Source organism: Pipra filicauda, unplaced genomic scaffold, assembly GCF_003945595.2.
Source record: "Pipra filicauda isolate LSUMZ 115617 unplaced genomic scaffold, ASM394559v2 scaffold198_size2598500_pilon, whole genome shotgun sequence".
Lineage (NCBI taxonomy): Eukaryota > Metazoa > Chordata > Aves > Passeriformes > Pipridae > Pipra > Pipra filicauda.
In genome coordinates, this window is record NW_024104307.1 from 2542550 (window position 1) to 2560761 (window position 18212).

The window sequence follows — 18212 nt, forward strand, 5'->3', positions numbered from 1 at the left end:
TGGGGAATTAGAGAAGGAGAACAGCGAGTGCTGAACTGCTTAGCAACACACACACACACAGAGGCACCGGTGCCCGCCGTGCTGTGCCGCATGCAGAGCAGCCGGCATGGGGACAGCAGCATCCCAGGATCAGCGATCCCACCACAGCCCATCCCGCATCCCTACAATGCTCCCAGAGCACGCTGATGCTGCTGGCATGTCAGAGGAACTGGGCTCCTAATGATCCTCCGTTATGTTCCAGCAGAGGCTCATTAATGCGGTACAGCAGCGTTTCCAGGACACCCTCACACACAGAAACATCTCAAGGTGTTTTACAAGGGGGAGATCATGTCCAATCAAAGCAAACACCAATTAGGACGCAGCAGCAGTGTTGGCAGGTGGATCTGGCCACGGAGCACCCCTGCACAGGGAGCAGCACTGCCCATCTCCTCTACTGCCCCACACCCTCCCCTCCCATGGCAGGATGGTCCCTCTTTCTCCAGCACACCAGGCACATGGGATGGGATGCGATGGGATGGGATGCGATGGGATGGGATGGGAGACCATCCTTCCAGCCAAATCATGACCCCACCAAGCCTTCATGGACCACTCAGCCCCAGAACCACTTCTCTGAGAAGGGGATGGATGTGGATTCAATGAACACCCCAGGCAGCATCTGAGCAGTGAGAGCATGAGCAGGTGTTTCATCACACACCCTCAACTCAAGGCTCGGCCTGAGACTCTTCTTGAGGAATCCTCTCCATCGCTGTCCTGGACAAATCCCAAAGAAGGTGTGCACAGCTACAGCCCAGATCTGTGTCAGGGCTTGGGCACGGGGCAGTCTCCAACCTCATCCCATTGTCAACAGGTCAGGGATCAGCCCCTATTCTGAGGGAGACCCCCAGGGAGACTCCTCTCACCTCCAAGGAGGCAGAGAGGGTGCACACAGGAGGGGGTGGAGGGAAGTGAGGAGCAAAGACAGCCACGTTGTGCAGCAGAAGGGTGAGAGCAGACACTCCTGGATTTATGGAGGATTTGATCTTACTAAGCACATGCTGAATCAGATTAATACTATTAACATTTATGAATTATCCTCTAGCAATTAGCCAAGCCATCCTCCAGTACAGCACGGGGGGGCTGCAGAAAAGGCAACCCTGGGGTGGAGGTCAGGAACAGGAGGATGTCAGGGGGTGGTATGGTCACTGTGGGGAAGCTTGGGTTGGGCTGCTGGACCCTATGGAAAGGTCAAGAGCTCGTTGGCTGAGCTCCTGCGTGTTCTGTGAGTTCTCATGCTCCTCCAGCAGCCTGAGCCTCGGCTCTTAGGTGCTCCTGGAGTTATAATGCCTTATGTACTGAATAAATGTATATATTTCCTAATTATACAGTTATCCGTGGTGCTCCCCCTTTGCTCTAAAACATTGTGCCTGCAGCTGGCACAGAGGCACCAGCAGCAAATTTCAACCAGGAGGAGGAGCAAGAGGGAAAACAGAGGGGAAGGTAAAACCTTCAAGACTGGGCAAGAAATGAGCAGCTGAGGGGAGGGCAGAAATGGAGATGACCAGAGTGGCACAGGTTGAGATGCTGCTCTGCTGATCCACCAGCTCCATCACCACTGGGCTCAGCGTGGGCCCGTTCTCCTGCCCACATAGCTCAGACCTCCCTCAGCACAGCAAAGGGGGGAGAATTTGCTCAAACCCAATTTGCTCTCCCGGCGCTGTGACATTTTTTGCATTTCTCTGGGCATGGACAATTAAAATCAATGAAGTCAGTTTTGCTTTCATGTTCTCAGTGCTGAATCGGTCGAGATAAAATCACATTAAAGAACCAGTTACATATTTAAAGGCAGAGATTGCCTGCACTGGAATTTTCTTTCACAAAAATCAATGAAAACACTTCTCCTGGAATTAAGGCCTGATCTTTTTTTGTTTTACACTCCAAATGAGTCCCAATTTTACAATATAAAAGCACAAAGGCAAATCTGAGTGGAAGGTTTCATTTTAAGGAGGAAGGAAAGCAATTTTCAATACAGTGTAACAAAAATATTATTCCTACAGGAGAAAGGGAAAAAAAGTAATCATTATCTATGAAATAGTTCGTGTTGAGTCACAGCCCAGGGAGGATTGTGCTCAGAGAGCTAAGGGCTGGACAGACAGCTGAACTGATTTTGGAGACCTGGAGAGAGCAGTGATGGAGACCAGGATGCCAGGAAGGGCTCAGGATCTGGCAGATGTCCCAGGACCTGGCAGGAGATGTCCCAGGATCTTGTGGCAAGAGATGCCCAAGGACCCAGCACGCTGCCCATCCTCCCACTGTCACCCCGCAGGCAGAGCTGGGATGTGGGAATTGGGTTGGAATCTCAAAAAAAAAAAAAAATCTCAAACCAAACCACCTTTCTATTGTGTCCATTATTTTTTGGAATAGATGCAAACTGAACAACGGGAAAGGGAATAAAAATTTCTGCTCTGCAACATCTCCCCGGTGCTGGGGCACATCCCTCTGTGCCTCAGTTTCCCCCCTCCCAGCCAAGCATCATGGAAGTACGAGCATGACATCCACCACCCCCTGCTTCCCCTTCCCTGCTCCAGCCAAGGAGACAAATCCATCCTGCCACGGGCACGCTGAGCATCCGCAACAAGACACATCTTCATTCTCCATGAAGCAGTAACCCTCGCCCTCCTCCCGCCTGCATCCAGCACCGTGTTTATGTTCTGCTTCCTGGGAAACAAGAGACTCGTTACCATGCGGAGGGCGACAGCAGAGCGATTAGTGAAATTTGTTACCCACATGCTCTGAACAAAATTAAATTAAAAGTGCTGCTTTGCTGTCAAGATAAGGGCCAAGCCGGAGAGATAATTTTTCACTCTCAAACACTCAATTACTCGCCGAGGCTGTATCAGATACAATCGGAAAATAAATAAATAAATGGGAAGACCCACACTGCCTCCAGGAACAGATGTAAAAGCCTTTATCTCCAGCACAGTCCGGGGAAGTTAAAGAGCCTGCAGCCACCACAGCTCCACCACCACTTTACTTGCAGACCCTTCTGCTGCCCAGCTCCAGCTTCCCACTGCAGCCCCTCTCCCAACAGCTCAGTTCCCTGGGCATGGACAGGAGTGTGTGTGCACCCCCACACCTACAGCCACCGGGGATTTAAGGAGCAAAGAGGTGGCTGGAGCAACCCCAGCCAAGCCTCCCTGCACAGCCACAGTCTAGCAGGGATGAACAGAGGCTCAGGGAGGGTTTTATGTGTTGTTGCAGTAACTCATTGCTCTGCGGGCAAAACAAGCCATCATGCAAAAGCACCACGTTTGTTTGCTCGCTGGAAAAGCAGCATCCAAGACAGAGGGCTAAGAAGGGTTGGAAATGAGCAGCATTCCCCATCAGCACCACTGCCCTGGGCATCACAGTGGTGTGGGCAGAGCTGTGCTGCAGCCTGGCAGGATGGACCCCAGTGCTCTGAGGGGTAAAGACAAGACCTGTATCATGACAGTACCTCATTCCTGAGATTTGGGGATGTCCAGGTCCCCTCGAGGGTGCTCTTCCCTGGTCTGACAGGAGCAGTACGGCTCCACGTGCCACGAACCAGCTGGATGTGCACCAAACACCAGCACTGACCTGTCCATCTGTCCCTGCTTTGTGCACCCTTCCCAGGGAACTCTAATCTGTCTGTGCCATGCACTGACCACATGTGGAGGGGATGGGCACAGGGCTGCCAGAGAGGGAGAAGCTCCCCGGGCACAGACAGACAGCACCAGACTCATTCCTCCCTCATGCTCCCGCAAACAACCCAAACTGACATGTTTGCTTTATCGCCTTTTGTCTCCCATTCGATTCCCAACAGCCTCTCCCCTAGTCTGAAGGTGAGTCAAGCCCAGGGCCGACCTGGGGAACACTTCCCTGAGGAGCACAGCAGAGCTGGTGCACGTGCTGCCCACGGCGTTTGCTCAGCCCCAGCGAGGCCAGGGGCACTGGCAGAGCACAGAGAATGGTACCCAAATTTCATTCTGCACTCCATTTAGTTCCCCATGAAATAATAAGTGCCTGCTGCCTCTGGAGACGGGAGAGGATCAAAGCGAAGCTTCCTCATATGTAGCAGACTCCGAATACCTAATATTCCCTTATAAAAGGCCTTGTTTTAAACACCAAATACAGAGGCAGATCAAAGCTCAGCTTCTCATTTCTCTAACAGCCCTCAGAAGGCTCTGCCAGCCAGCCCGGCACACACACACGTGCACACCCGTGTGGTTGACACCAATCCAAGGTACATAATTGAACTCTGTTAATTTGTCAAAACCATCCCTGCGTGCTATGGGAACAGCCAGGTGCCTTGTTCATGGAGACCTCAGTTGAGGAGCACCCCAAAACCAAGTCCTCCCTTCCCTGGTGGGGAGCTCTCCTGGGATGGGAAGGTACCATCTGAACAACAGCTACCCATGAAAACTGGGTGAGTACTTCCCCCCTTCCTCTTTTAACAGGCTGCAATAGAGGTGATGCTGAGAGGAGTGAAGCAATTCCAGACCCCAGTGTGGGGGAGTGGGCTCAGGGTGGTCCAGCTCAGGTTGAAACAGATGCCAGAGCTTGCCTGAGGAGCAGCAGCCAGCTGAGGTCATACCATGAGACACCCCAGACAGGTGGACACTGTGCCAGGTGCCCTCCGGTACATCTCAACCATCACGTGAGCAACAGCATTGCTTTGAATCCCACGCTCCACTTTGTACCTGGGTTTCCAGCAACCCAGGGGTTTGCCAGCAGCTGCAGAGACCCCTGGCAGGTCCCAGGGGCTGGGATACAGGGGCTCCCAGCAGGGCCGAGGGGCTCAGACAACATCTAGGCTGCAGGAGAGGGCACAGAGTCTCTGGATCTCCCAGACAAATTGGCTTGGGATGGCTCAGCCCCTTGCAGGGTCTCCATATGATGCCATCACTTTCTCTGCCTCAGTTACCCCCAACCCAGGGAGCTGCACAGCATCTGCTGCACGTTTCTGTGTTACAGAGCAGCTGCTCTGTGGCCTGAGAAAGCAGAGGGAGGTGGGGAAAACTCACTTTTGCCTCCCCTCCAGCAAGGAGGGCTCATTAGATTCACTGAGTCCTTAACGAGCTGGACACAGACCCTGGTACGGCCTTGGAGTTACAATGCTGCTTCTTCCCCTCATCTTTCTCTATCTGACCAGCCATTGGGCTGCCTGTCACCAGGGGAGCTTGGGACTGCACACTCAGACCTGGAGATGAATATATTTTGCTGGGCAGGAGGCAAACACCGCCCCGGGGCAAGGGGGACGGAGCAGGAGTGACGCACAAGCGAGGTTTGTGTACAGGGCTCTGCCTCAGGCACAGGGCTCTGCCTCCTTGGTTTAGGGTGACTTTTGCTACTATGTTTTTCTCTCAAACTCAGAGGGTGACCTGACTGAACACATCCCACCCTGCTCCAGAGAGAGGAACTAAGTATCAAAGCTTTGATATCGGCTGTGATGGACAGCGGGGGGTGTGGAGTCACATCTTTACAACACTGGCAGGTTCTCCCTCACAAGACTTCAATGCTGGTGAAATGTGCAATGACAGGCAGCCCAGGAGACAAGAGCCATCTGTGTACCACAGTCAGCATGCAAAGAGGTTCCCGTGTTTCCAGATTCTCCCATGGGGGTGGGAAAGGGGAGAGCCAGCCCCCATGAAAAGCAGAGCCTTGGAGTGCACAAACATGTTGCAATCAGGTTGCAATAAAATCTGATTTCTGGAAAACCTCAAGGAGTCAGTACTGAGGGTCAGCAGGAAGGAGCATCCCTGGACCCAGCTGAGGGTCCCTCCAGCCTCTGAGCACAGAGCTTCTCTCAGGACTTGCTTCACTTGGAAAAACAGTCCAAATTCCAGCTCCCTTAAGAGTACATGTCAGCCCTGTTGTCAGCACTGCCATTAGAGCAGGGCTCATACTGATCCCTCAAAAATAAGCAGAGGGTGCAGAGCTGGCATGGGCACAGGCAGGGGCCATGGCAAAGAGAAGAGATGTCTCACTGAAGATGGGTATGAACAGAGCACTTCTAGGCATGACCCAGCTCCCCAGGGACACTGCTGATCTGCATTGCCCCTCCAGCTCAAATCCCAGAGATGGGGCTGAGCCCAACAGCAGACAAAAGACCAAGGCTCCACAGAAAGGTGTCCTCTGCGTTATTTCTTACACTCTCCTCCCCTATAATGTCTCTGGACTTCCCAAAGACAAGGGAACATAAGTGTAAGGGCACCCCACAGACTTAGAAGCTGGGAGGATGAGTGGTGCAGTGTGCTGGGAGCACAGAAGGTGATGCCTCAGCCATCCCTGACTCCATACCTGGTCTGATCAGACTTACTTCTCCATGTATTCCACCACTGAAAACCAGGTGTCAACGGGTCTGCTGGTCCTGAGCTAACAGAACAGGCTCTCCCTTGCTCATACTGACCTGTAGGAATGTCCCTTCAATAAACCTTGCCAAGGCACTAGAGAACCTGCTGTCCTCTTTCTCCAGGAGACACACAACCACTTAACCACCCAGCTTCAACCAAGCTCAAATACAACCAAACCTATGCACCACCTGAGTGGCAACTCCCCTCCCATGGTCTGGGATCAATGCCTTGACAGTACCAGTAATTAGGCTCAATCCTGCAAAACTTCATCTGAGGAGAGAAACCCCAAGGAATCTCTCTCCTTGGACCTGATAACTATCTGACAGCACCTGCAACGACACGCAAGCACAGCAAAATCAATATGGGAACATCATTGTAAGAATTAACTGTATCTGACGACGCATCCTTCTCTATTAGAGTTACGATCCCGTCCAATTATGGATCTTGGCTGAACTTGTAATTATGAGTTTGGTACTAGGACTTCCCACTGCGCTATTGCTTTCCTTCCATGAGGGAGAGAGGAGTCAATGAAAAGATAATAGAAAATTCTTTTCAAGGACGCAGTGATGGCAAAATTTAGCTAGACAGGAGGGGTAGTACAATGGGGACTTTATGCAAGACAATTCCCTCCGTTAGCCACCAGTGAACACGAACAAACCAGGTTCTCACAGCACTGCTCAAACGCTAACGCAGATCTAACATCCAGCTCCGTGCAACGGCGCGAGGCAGCTCTGCCTCCTGAATTCCCTTCAAACCCAGCCATCAAAGCTGCCCAGGTGAACAACAGCTTATTCACAGGAAAAGAAAGGAATTCTTCCCATTCATCTATCCTATTCATTTATATTTGCCCTACCAGGAAGCTTAAACAAACAACCCAAACCCAACACATACGTCGATAAGGATATCTTTGTACCTGGCATCAAGTACGAGTGCTTTTCAAGAGGCTGGCAGAGCACTTGACCTGGGGGAATGGCGTCAAGGCAGCCCTGCAAAAACTTATCTGCTTTTCATTAAAACACAATTTTCCACACCTTCCTCGCACAACATCACCCCTTTCTCTAGTGGAAGCTGAAAAAAACCCAAACTTTAGTGACTTTTCCAAAGTACTCGAGGGCTTTCACATCCAGCCAAGTATTGCAGAATAACTCCTTGAAAAACACTACTCCAGCACTCAGGAAATTTACCCCCTGTCCCTGTTTTGGGACAGTTTCTTTTGTCCCTGTTTGCAATACAATAATTTCTTCCTTCTCTCACACAGCCACAAAGATGATTAGAGGGATGGAGCACCTCTCCTCTGAGGAAAGAGAGTTGGGGCTGTTTAGCCTGGAAAAGAGAAGGATTTGGGAGACCTTATTCTAGCTTTCTGGTTCCTGAAGGGAGCCTACAAGAGAGCTGGAGGGGGACTTTGGACAAGGCTATATAGTGACAGGACGGGGGGAAGAGCTTCACACTGACAGGGTTAGACTGGATATTGGGAAGAAACTCTTCCCTGTGAGGTTAATGAGACACTGCCACAGGCTGCCCAGAGAAGATGTGGTGCCCCATCCCTGGGAGCATCCTAGCCCAGGTTGGCTGGGGCTCTAAGTAACCTGGTCTAGTGGAAGTGTCCCTGCACATGGCAGGGAGCTGGAACAAGAAGGTCTTTAAGGTCCCTTCCAACCCAAACCAGTCTGTGATTCTGATTCTATGATTTTCCCCTGAATGCAGCTGTGTTCATACTGCAACAGGTAACTTTAAAACTCACGACTCCTCTCCCTGCTTTTCATCAAAAGCTCATTTTAAACTCAGCGATAATTTCTCATGGTTCTAAAACACACGGAAAAGAGAGAAAAAAGAAAAACAACAAACCTATAAAATTGAAGGCCCAGCCTTTCAGCAGGAACAAATGCAGTGCACCCCTGTGCGCGCGCGTGTTCATTCCCGTGTGCAACCACCGAGCTGATCAGAGGTGCTGAGGTAATTTCACATTCAAATAAACACATTGGGAGAGCATTTATGGGAATGGCTCATCATGGAAACAAATGGGGCCGCGTGTGCCGCGGTGGGTACCGGCATCTATCTGGCTGCTGCGCTGTGCCGAGGCCCGGCTTCACGCACAAAACAAATGGAGGGAGCAGGCCCACTGTGCGAGTTTTAAATTGCTTCCCAACGGAGTTATTTCCCGACTGTGATTTTTCAAACACAGCAGCAGCAGCAGCAGCTGCAAGGATCGTCCTCCCCTCTGCCAAACAGCTCGGGCCGAGAGTCCCGAACAAAAATGATCCAACGTGGTGTGACCGCAGGAAACACGGGCACTAATTTCAAACTGCAGATGATATTTCAGTTTCTCAGCTTCTCTAACGCACAAAAGAGCCTGAAGGGACTTTGGTCTACAAATCCCTGCCCCAACCCTCATTTTGAATTTGTTCCTTTTAATTGCCTTTGTGCCAAGAGGAAGGCCAGGAAACTTTCATCCAACGAATGCTTTGCATGGGAAATAAAGGGCAGAAAACGGGAGTTTGGAGCAAGGAATTGCCAAGGTGACCAGCCCTGACAGCTGCACTGGCGCCAGGATGATGACGGACACAATCGCTCCCTGCTGGTGCAGCTTTGGGGAAGTGCCAGGGCACGTGGAAGAAAACTGATATTAGAAACCATCAAAGAAACCCAGAACCTCAGCAACATCACCGGGAAACATGATTTATGGCTCCTGCACGGTGCTGCATCACACAGACAGCACATCTTGGGATGCCTTACCACCACAGACTGGTATGGCCGTCCTTTAGACTCAGGCAATGTCAGACACCATCACCCGTGGGAACAATCAAAGTGCTCCACCATTTTTTCCCCCATGTGCAATCACTGTGTCATTTTGTACCTTTGCTTCGTCTCCGGCTCCGATACTGCTCCGTGTAGAAGGTGAGCTGGGTTTCATCATCCGCCTCTGAGCCAGAGTTTCCTTTGGCACGTCCAAACCCGATCCCACCTGCAAGCAACAGAGAGGAAGAAATCAGCCCTGTCAGCTGGGATGCTCAGCAGCAGGAGAAGCTCCTTGGCAGAGATGCCAGATTTGGCCAGAATCCACTGCTCCTCACTAAGATGCTCTACTTGGGGTCACCAGAAGTGACCAGGGACTTTTGCCGCTCATGATTTCACTGGTTCCTAATTGCCCTCATCAAAAATCAAGACTCCATGATGCCAGTTTGCGATGTGAACGTAAGAAGATGCTTTCTACCCTCAAGAATGCAAAATACAAATGTATTTCAAGGTATTTACAAAGGAAAGCCCTGAGTGTAGCAGCTGCTCTCCTCAAGGACACAGTGAAGTACAGTGAATTTTAGGTGTTTGCTTCAAAGCAAACCCAGCAGGGACAAGCAGTACATGAGGAACGCAGCTCTTGAGGGGCACCCACGACCCCACTGCATGGCAAAGGTCCCACTTCTCTCTCTCATCACCTGCTTTGGCCCGTCTGCTCCCCCAGCTCACCATGACAACCAGCAGCACATGTTCCTGCAGTGGCCAGGACTGACAGGAGCAGGGCTGGCCCATGGTTTACCTGGCATCCTCCTCTCTGGGCTGGATATGGAGCAGGATGCAGGAGGAGCTCAGCTGGCTTCAGCCCCGGACACACCAAGGAGTGATGAATGCTTTAAAAGTGACGCAGACTTTAACTGGCAGAAGTCCTTCAATCCTTGCAGAGTTTAAAGCAAAGAGGCCTCTGGGGGTTGACAGTGGCCCTTTAAACTGCCATTAAAATATTTTACTGTTTTTAAAAAATCCTTTATTCTAGGCAGAAGCACCATTTCCCCATTTCTTGGCAGGAGAACAGAAAATGAGCGATGCCTTCTGCCCTCTGAAATCCTTAATCACTGCGATGAGAGGTGGCTGGCAGGAGCCAGCGGGACACTGGGAGCTCCACACGTGGCTCCTGCCCTGTCCATGCCCTCAGCTGGCCAAGAAGTGCCCTCAGAGGGGGTGAAGGGGTGTCTTAACAGAGGGGAGAACAGGAAGAGGCTCCTCCTGAAAGCAGCAGGAGGGGTCACTGCTTAAACACAGCAGTGTTTAATGCCTGGAAATGTGGGCTGCTGGGTTTATAGACTCACACCCCAAACCATAACCCACCATCAGCCCCTCCTCAGACACAAACAACACAGCAAACATCCAGTGCCATGACGCACCCACACCCAGGGTCTGGGGGTTTGAAAGGCACAGCGGAGTGGTAAAACCAATCAGGCTTATTCACATCAGCGAGAAAAATCTTAATTAATCTGGGCTTCTAACACAGGCCCTTGGGCAACCAGCCAGGACTGCAGCCCTACTGCACATCCCATTCTCTCTGAGAAGGGGCTGCCCTGGGCCCCTTTGCAGCCACAGTGTCCAGGGCTGGAAGACAGAGACCAGCTACAGGAGGGTTTTTTCCCCAGGAGCTCAGCACAGCCATCTCTGCCTGGGAAACGGACCTGGCTGCTGCCTGCGCAGGAAGGACATGGCACGTCCCTCTGCCACCTTCCCGTGCACCAGACCTGGCCCCTTTTGGACAGGCAGATGGCTGGGGTGGACAGAGCCAGCGATCCGGTGCTCTCTCTGCTCTCACACCCCGCCGAGGGGACCGGGCAGTGGCACAGGCAGCAGCTGCTCCACCGCCACCGGCCCAGCCCCCGCCGGCCGCTCCGCGTTTGTTTGCCGGCTGCGTCTCCGTGATGGATGGAGCTGACATGTTAAATTACTCAGGCTGGATGTCTTCAGAGAGCTGGTGACAGCGATATTGCATTTTCTGATTACCCAGCACTGCGCAGGATGTATAAATACAGGAGTCAGGAGACCCAGCGCAGGTCCCCAGCCCGGAGCGGAAACTCCTCTGACCCTACATGCAGTGGCAGAGGTCAGCCTGGAAACACGAGCCCAGGGCAGGGACACGGCTGCCAGGGATGTGCTTTTATTCCTTTGTGTTACCAAAGATGCCAGAACACATCTTGGTGGTGGTTTTAGGGGTCCTGGAACCCAGCTGAGGCAACCTGGAGGATGCAGGAACGCTAATCCTCAACCGATCCTGCTGTAAACTTGATTTCATGTTTAACTCGCCCCAAAATCTTGCTGAATGACCCCTGTGAGACATTCACAACTGGGGCAATGCCTACTGATCCAGCTCAACAACCAGCCTGTTGCAGCTTGCTGCCAAGACACGGGCCCAGGATAATCACATGATGGGGCTGAGGATGCTCACAGCAGAGAGCACCCTCGTGCAGGTGCCGATGGGGATGAATAAGGACAGCACCCAGTTAAAGCCAAGCAGCCCTGCCTGGTCAGCATTCCTCTTCCTTTGAAAACATGGAGAAAACCACCAAGTATCAGAAAAAAAATACCCTAATCACTGCAACCGATTACAAAGTGGAATAAGATGCTTAAAAGACAGAACAGGGAAACGGCAACTTTGCAGCACCGGGTACCCGTAATGCACCAGCAACTCTCTCCAGTGACTCCTCCAAGGAGTTACACCCCCTTTACACACAGTTCACTCCTGTTATTTAGACTGGAGAGAAAACGAAGCTCCCCTTCCTCACCCACACCCCTGCCTCATGCATGGCTCAGCCCCCAGGCAGCAAGGGGGCGAGGAGGGGGAGCTCAAAGAAGATGCTCTTGTTTTTAATCCTGTTTGCAGATTTACAAGCTCGTTAATCCGTTCAAATAGATCTCAGCTCAGCCAGGCACCCGGGCAGGGCGCTTGTTCTGAGTGCAACATTAATTTAGTGGGGAGCAAGGCGGGGCGCCAAGGCAAACACCTCGTTAGGGTGTAATTAAAGATGGTAGCTTTAATGCCGAGTGGGGACTACAGAAATAAAATTCAGGAATCAGAGGCTCCGTTATCCCCAAAGAATTCTGTTAGCTAAAAGCCACGTGTATGTTTTTTTTTAAAAGTGAGTTTTTGGCATTAATGAGGAAATAAAAAGCAAACCTGACATTTTTAATCCTTTCCCCAAAGCCTGTAGGTCACAGAGCATCTTAAGAAAATAACTATGGATACAAAACAAACCAAAATGGAGTTTAAATAACAAAATAAGTAACAGGAGCTATTTGGATAACTCCTGTCTGAGGCCAAATCGACCTCAACTACTTAATCTCTCAAAGCTGCATGTTAAAATGGAAGTGGGAGCTTGTTTTTGTCCCCAGTGGTGCCAACCTGGGTGACATCTTTATGCATCCCCCTGCCCTGCAACTACTGTCAACTGAAAAGGGAGTTTCTGCACCCCTTCCCTCCAGGAAAAGGGCCAAACTCTGCACATATCACAGAATTCAAGACCCACAACCTCCCTGCTCGACCGTGTGGGGTTCACTCCGCTCCACGCTCACTTGCCCCATGCAGCACAGTCTCCTGGGTGTTCAACAAGCTTCTCTGCTTCCAAACTTCCCAGTAAAAGCTGGATGAGGAGTGCCCTCCCCACCATGCCAGCTCGGTGGCGAGGTCCATGCACTGAGGGCTGGCAGAGCTGTGCAGAGCAATGCAATTAGCTAAGTGAGAATTTTCAGTTTAATTAATTTAACACTGAAAAGAGCACCAGCCAACTGAAAAACTAAACGTGGCCAGAGAAAGGTAAGTTAGATGCAGATTTAGGGACAAAAAAAAAATAAATAAATACACGAACATTCGTGTTTGAAACTTACCCAGTCAATGTAAAAAAAGGATAAAGAAGAGAAGCCCTTTAAAATTAAGTGCCCTGTGGCAGTGGTACATTCACACACACTGAGGAAGGCTCTTCCTCCTCATTTATTGTCCCTTTTCCTTCTGTCTATATCCAAAAAAACCCACCACTGTGGGTGGTGTAACAACAAGGTGATGGTCCCATGGCTTCTACTATGGAATGCTCCCAGACAACAGCCCTTGCACAGCTGTGAAGGGTTTTATTTTCACCAAGGACAACTCACAGATCTGGACATGATACTTTGACTCAGAGGAGGCAAAAGTTCCCGGCTAAAGCCTCAAAAAGCCTTTCCTGCAAAACATGATGGTGCACAGGCACCACGGGACAGATGGACAGAGTGAGGTCAGGCAGATGTGTCCTGGCAAAAGCAGGGACTAAGGATGAACTCAGATGAGTTTCAACTCTCCTTCCTCAGGGAACTTTGGGTCACTCAGGGCACAGCCAAAACCTCCAAACCACAAGAAGCTGCAGCCCCACTGTGCAGCACATCCTGATAAACAGCACATCCTGTTTGAGGAGAAGGATCATTATGGGTTATTTCTTCCCAAATCCAGGGTGCTTTTAAAGCCCTGCCCCAGGAGAGGGCACCAGACCCCCTCTCTGCACACACCAGCCACCCCAAGGCCACCCCCCAGCCCCACATGCCAACGTCCCACCCAGCCCCTGCGTCCGCACACACAGGGTGGTCCATTGGCCAAATCCCCACCCTCTGTCCCTGCCCTGCTGCCTCTCCCCATGTTTTCCAGGGCATCACTTCCCAGTTCTGGTGCAGCCAGGTTGGGATGTCTGGCTACCACCTGGCTACATTTTGGGAACTACAAACGCTCTCGGACTCAGCATCCTTCCCTCCAGCACTGCCAGCCCCCATGGAGATCTCCAACTTCCAGCCCACCCCTCCTGCCCCTCGGCTCTCACTATCCTCACTCTCCCTCTATTATTTATAACCTCTAAACACACTTCACTCAGTCGAAGTGTTTAGGGAGAGAGGTTGTATGAAAGAGGCATTAGACAAAATGAAGTTATATAGCACTGTAAACGGAGAAGGTGGTGTTGTTTTGGTTTGTTTTTTTTTTAAAGTCAATGCACTTGGAAAAATATCCCTTTTCCTAGAGCTGCTGGAAACACTCAGCACAGAACCAGATTTAATGATGAGCAATGGGCAGCAGTTTAAACACACTCAGTGCAGAGAAGTGAAGCAAAACAAAGTTGATCCCAGATTGGTTTTCCTTGTGCTGGCTGGGTTGGGTTGTTTGTTTTCTGTTTTGGATGGTTTATCCCATCGTCCTGATGGGAACCCTTTCAGCACTCGGAAACCCTTTCAGAGCCTTTCCATAAAGGAGGAAATCCTTCTGCTGTGCACGGTTCCTGAGGGGAGAGCGCTCCAGCTGTAGGGCTCTGATGAGGTTAAGCATTAATTAAATTAAACCACAAGAAATAATTACACACAGGCATCCGTCAGGCCGACTTGTCACTACCCAGGAACAAAGTTGGATGCAAGCTCCATCAGCGGAACTGTCATGCGGCCGTTAGGAGGAAATAAATGTATCCCAAATGGACAAATTCATTTAAGGGGAGGGAAAAAAAAAAGTCTCGTGAATTGCAATGGATTAATGAGGCAAAGGGTTTGTGTTTGCAGTTGGATGGAAAACGAAAACATCCTGATTTGTGGTATCATCCTTTAACCTGAGCGCTCGCTCGCACTCCAGCCGCTTGCCTTCCGGAAGGACAAGTAACCACAGGCTGTAAAACAAAACCTCTGGCTCAGGAGAGGCCAGGGAAAAGGCAGGAAAAGGCATGGATCAGCTCAGCAGCGGTGCCCGGCCACCACTTCCACAAGCAAAGAGAATTTGGGAAAAGAGGATGGATGGGATGGGGCTATAGGGAGCGAGAACTCCACTGGAGATGCTGGGACTGGCTGGCTTGTTGGGGCTGCTCACTGATTCCTGATGATTTGAGACCTTAAAATCTCTTCTCTAGGGTGTGCTGGTGAGGCATCCTGTAGGTGGGGACACTGGAAGTCAGGGTCCCCTCCTGAAGCCCATGGGATACATTATGTCTTGGGCTCCTCATGCCACACACACGTTGGGTACAAACAAATCTCCAACTCTCACATTGAAGAAACACCAGTACGAGGAGAAATGCAGAGTGACCAAGGGCGCTCTTGTCCTGTTATCCAGAGACTATTCCCGTGGCCACTAATAGGCAGAGGAATCCTGGGGAGGTGGGAAATGGGGTGAAGGGTGTCCCCAGAGACTGGGGACAAGCCAGGCTGGCTCGGGGCCACACTCTGCTCCCACACAGCCAGAGGCTCTGCATGCAGCTGGGCATTGTGTCTCCTCCTAAGACCAGCTGCAAGGATTAACTGACTTGTTCCATTAGTGACCAAAAAGCTTCTTACCTTCAGGCAGTTCAAAAGTGAAATAAACACACACACAAAAAAAGAAGCTGGAGCAGGGAATCAGGGAAATTTCCCCAGACAGTCTCTGTGGACCCCAAAAGCACCCACCCACACACACACTAAAATCCAGAGACACGTATTTGAATAACTACTAGAAAACAAACCAAATAATTTAAACCAGTTAAAGAGTCAGAACATTCTCTTCACAGTAAGTGAATAATTTATGGGCAGAGCTATAATAAAGAAAAGCCCTCTCCAGGCCTGTTTTGCAGGAAAATGTATCCAGAATAAAAGATCACATTTCAGACTCGTAAATAAATGAAAAAGAAAACCAACAGTAAACAGAAAGAAAAGTTTTTCCTTTCCAGCTCCCGGTGCTGCCACAAAGACCCTCAGTGCAGCGGGCAGGCCATGGCCAAGGGATCCCCCTGCCCATCACCCCTGTAGGGACCCTGACAACTCCCTTCTCCTCCACAGGTGGAAATGTGGACCCGATCCCTCCACAAAGCCTTTTGCACAGTACAGCCTTTAGATCCATGAATGCTGATCCTTTAGATTCATGAATGCTGCTCCCACCCTGTGTGGAGTCCAAAAACCCCTAGGCACTGGGAAAGCAGAAAGAAGAGAGGTCCCAGTGATGTCAGAGCCAAAATGAACTTCACCCCTTTGTGAAACAGAAACTTGCCAAGAAACTGTTTCACTCCCACCTCAGTGAGTCCAGGGACTCTGGACTTGCAGCAGACCTGGAAGAATCCATTGGAAGAGATACATGCAACAGGAGTCCCAAGCACCTCCGCCACACCACCCTGAGGTTGCTGCGTGGGGTTTGCCCCTCTTTACCCCCTCACAGAGGAGCTCTGGTGTCCCCACGCTCAGCAGGGAGGGTGGGGGAGCTCCCTCCTTCCTCCCCAGCCAAACTCCTCCAGACCTGGTCACTGGGGGAGCAGGTGGTGCCCACGACATCCTACCTCGGGGGCGGCTCCGGCGTTTCCGTCTCCCCACGGACGTGCTGCGCAGCGCGGGCTGGAGCTGCCCGATCTCGATGGGCGTGTTGGTGCGGAAGCTCTCCTTGAACTTCTGCATCAGGGATTCCACCGTCTCCTGCGTCACCTCGGGAGCTGCAACACCAGCAAAGGGACTGTGGTTAGAAGAGGACAGGGCCACCACGTCCCCCCGCCTGTACAAGTCCTTCCTCACAGAGGACAGCGCGAGCCGACGCCAACTCCTGAGGCAGGAGCCCTGTTAAGACCCTCCAATATCACCCACAGAGACCCATCCAGAACTTTCCAAGTCCTACCAAAGCCACAGAAATAAGAAAATTGTGATTTTATGGAAATTGCATTTTCCACACTGCTTTCCAGAACATTGGATTGTTCTTTGCCTGTTCTCCCACATGCACACAGGGCACTTAGAAGCATCATGCCCTTATCCAAACTACAGCCTGAAGGTTCAAATCACACAGGAACACCCCAAGCGCTGAGCTGGCTTTGGGTCAGGTTTAACTCTGCCCCAGGAGCTTGGAGTCAAACCCCAACCATGGCAGCCCTTTTGGAGGGGTGGAAACTCCCCAATAGGCAAATTTAGGATTACAGAGCAATAGGGAAGGCTGGAGTGGAAGCAGGAAAACAATGTGCAGCTGGCCCAGGCATGCTCTGAGCTGCAGAAGGATTCCTTGGGGTCTTCCAGGGGCTGCACTCACACACTGGGATGCAGCACCTAAGTTCAGGAAACAGCTTCCTGCAACACCTCATGGCACATCACAGCTTGATGATATTTAAGCAACTCTGCTCCTTGCTCTCACATCAGCCTCAATTCAGTAATGCCAAAAAATCCCCCCAGGCCTTTATTGAAGCTCCACACACACCCACCCAGTGGGCAGTTATGGGAAATCATGAAGCCACTCACAAAGAGCAAAGGTAAAATTCGGGATCAAAAGGTCTGTCCTGCAGGACACGGAGGTCTCCCACGTTCAACATCAGTTTGGCCTCTGTCAGCTCCTTGAATAAACTCATTAGCAGAACATAACCCCTGTCCTGTCTCCATTTCCAGAGTCACCAAGTCCCTTTGATGAGCTCCAGAAGTTCCCACTGCCTGCAGCGTGCCCACATGGAGATGGCAGGGACCAGCAGTCCTATAGCCCTGTCACATCCTGCTTGGATAAGGGATAAGTGAGCACCTTGGAGCTCCCTGCCTGCCAGGAGGTACAGGCTGATGTATCACCCCATCACATTTCCCAGATCCAGACACATCAGACGTGCATGGAGCTCCTCAGGCACCCGGTGAGCTCAGGGTGCGTAACTGCTCCGGACCACAGACTCCAATTCCCTTCCCGGCATGGTGCAGCTCCGTTCAGGGGGGACTGAGAAGCTGGCCATGCAGGATGAGACATTTGTAATTCTAGACAAGGATCTGACCTAAACATGGAGCCTGCAGCACTCTCCAACAGGCACCCATGCCACAGGGAGCAGAGCACCCTGTGCCACACTAGCCCACAGAGCAGCTCCCCCTTCCTTCTCCCCAAATTCCAAAGGCCTCAGCCTCCCCAGGGTTGGGAGGCTTTAGAGCACCGAAGGGTGCTTTTCTACCGCTGCAGGCTGCAGAGAAAGTTCCAAAATCTGCTGGGGCCACTGGGAGGGGGAGCACCAGAGAGGCTGTGCCTGCAGGCACAGGTGCATCCAGAGGGCTCAGGAGAGGATCCATCCACCTAGAGCTGCTGTACTGGGAGACAGAGGGAGAGCATCCAGCCAGCCAGAGCTGCCACACCAGGCAACAGGGAGATGAGGATCA

General features: G+C 51.4%; 1 protein-coding gene across 1 annotated transcript in view; it reads right to left on the reverse strand.

The window, feature by feature from the left end:
• Nucleotides 1-18212, reverse strand: part of LOC113982001 (astrotactin-2) — a 211205-nt gene that overhangs the window by 159269 nt on the left and 33724 nt on the right. Inside the window, exons 4-5 of the mRNA XM_039380540.1 lie at nt 16394-16543; nt 9208-9315 (exon numbers count right to left, since the gene is read on the reverse strand). Coding sequence (XP_039236474.1) covers nt 9208-9315; nt 16394-16543 — 258 coding nt within the window. The remainder of the gene's footprint in view (nt 1-9207; nt 9316-16393; nt 16544-18212) is intronic.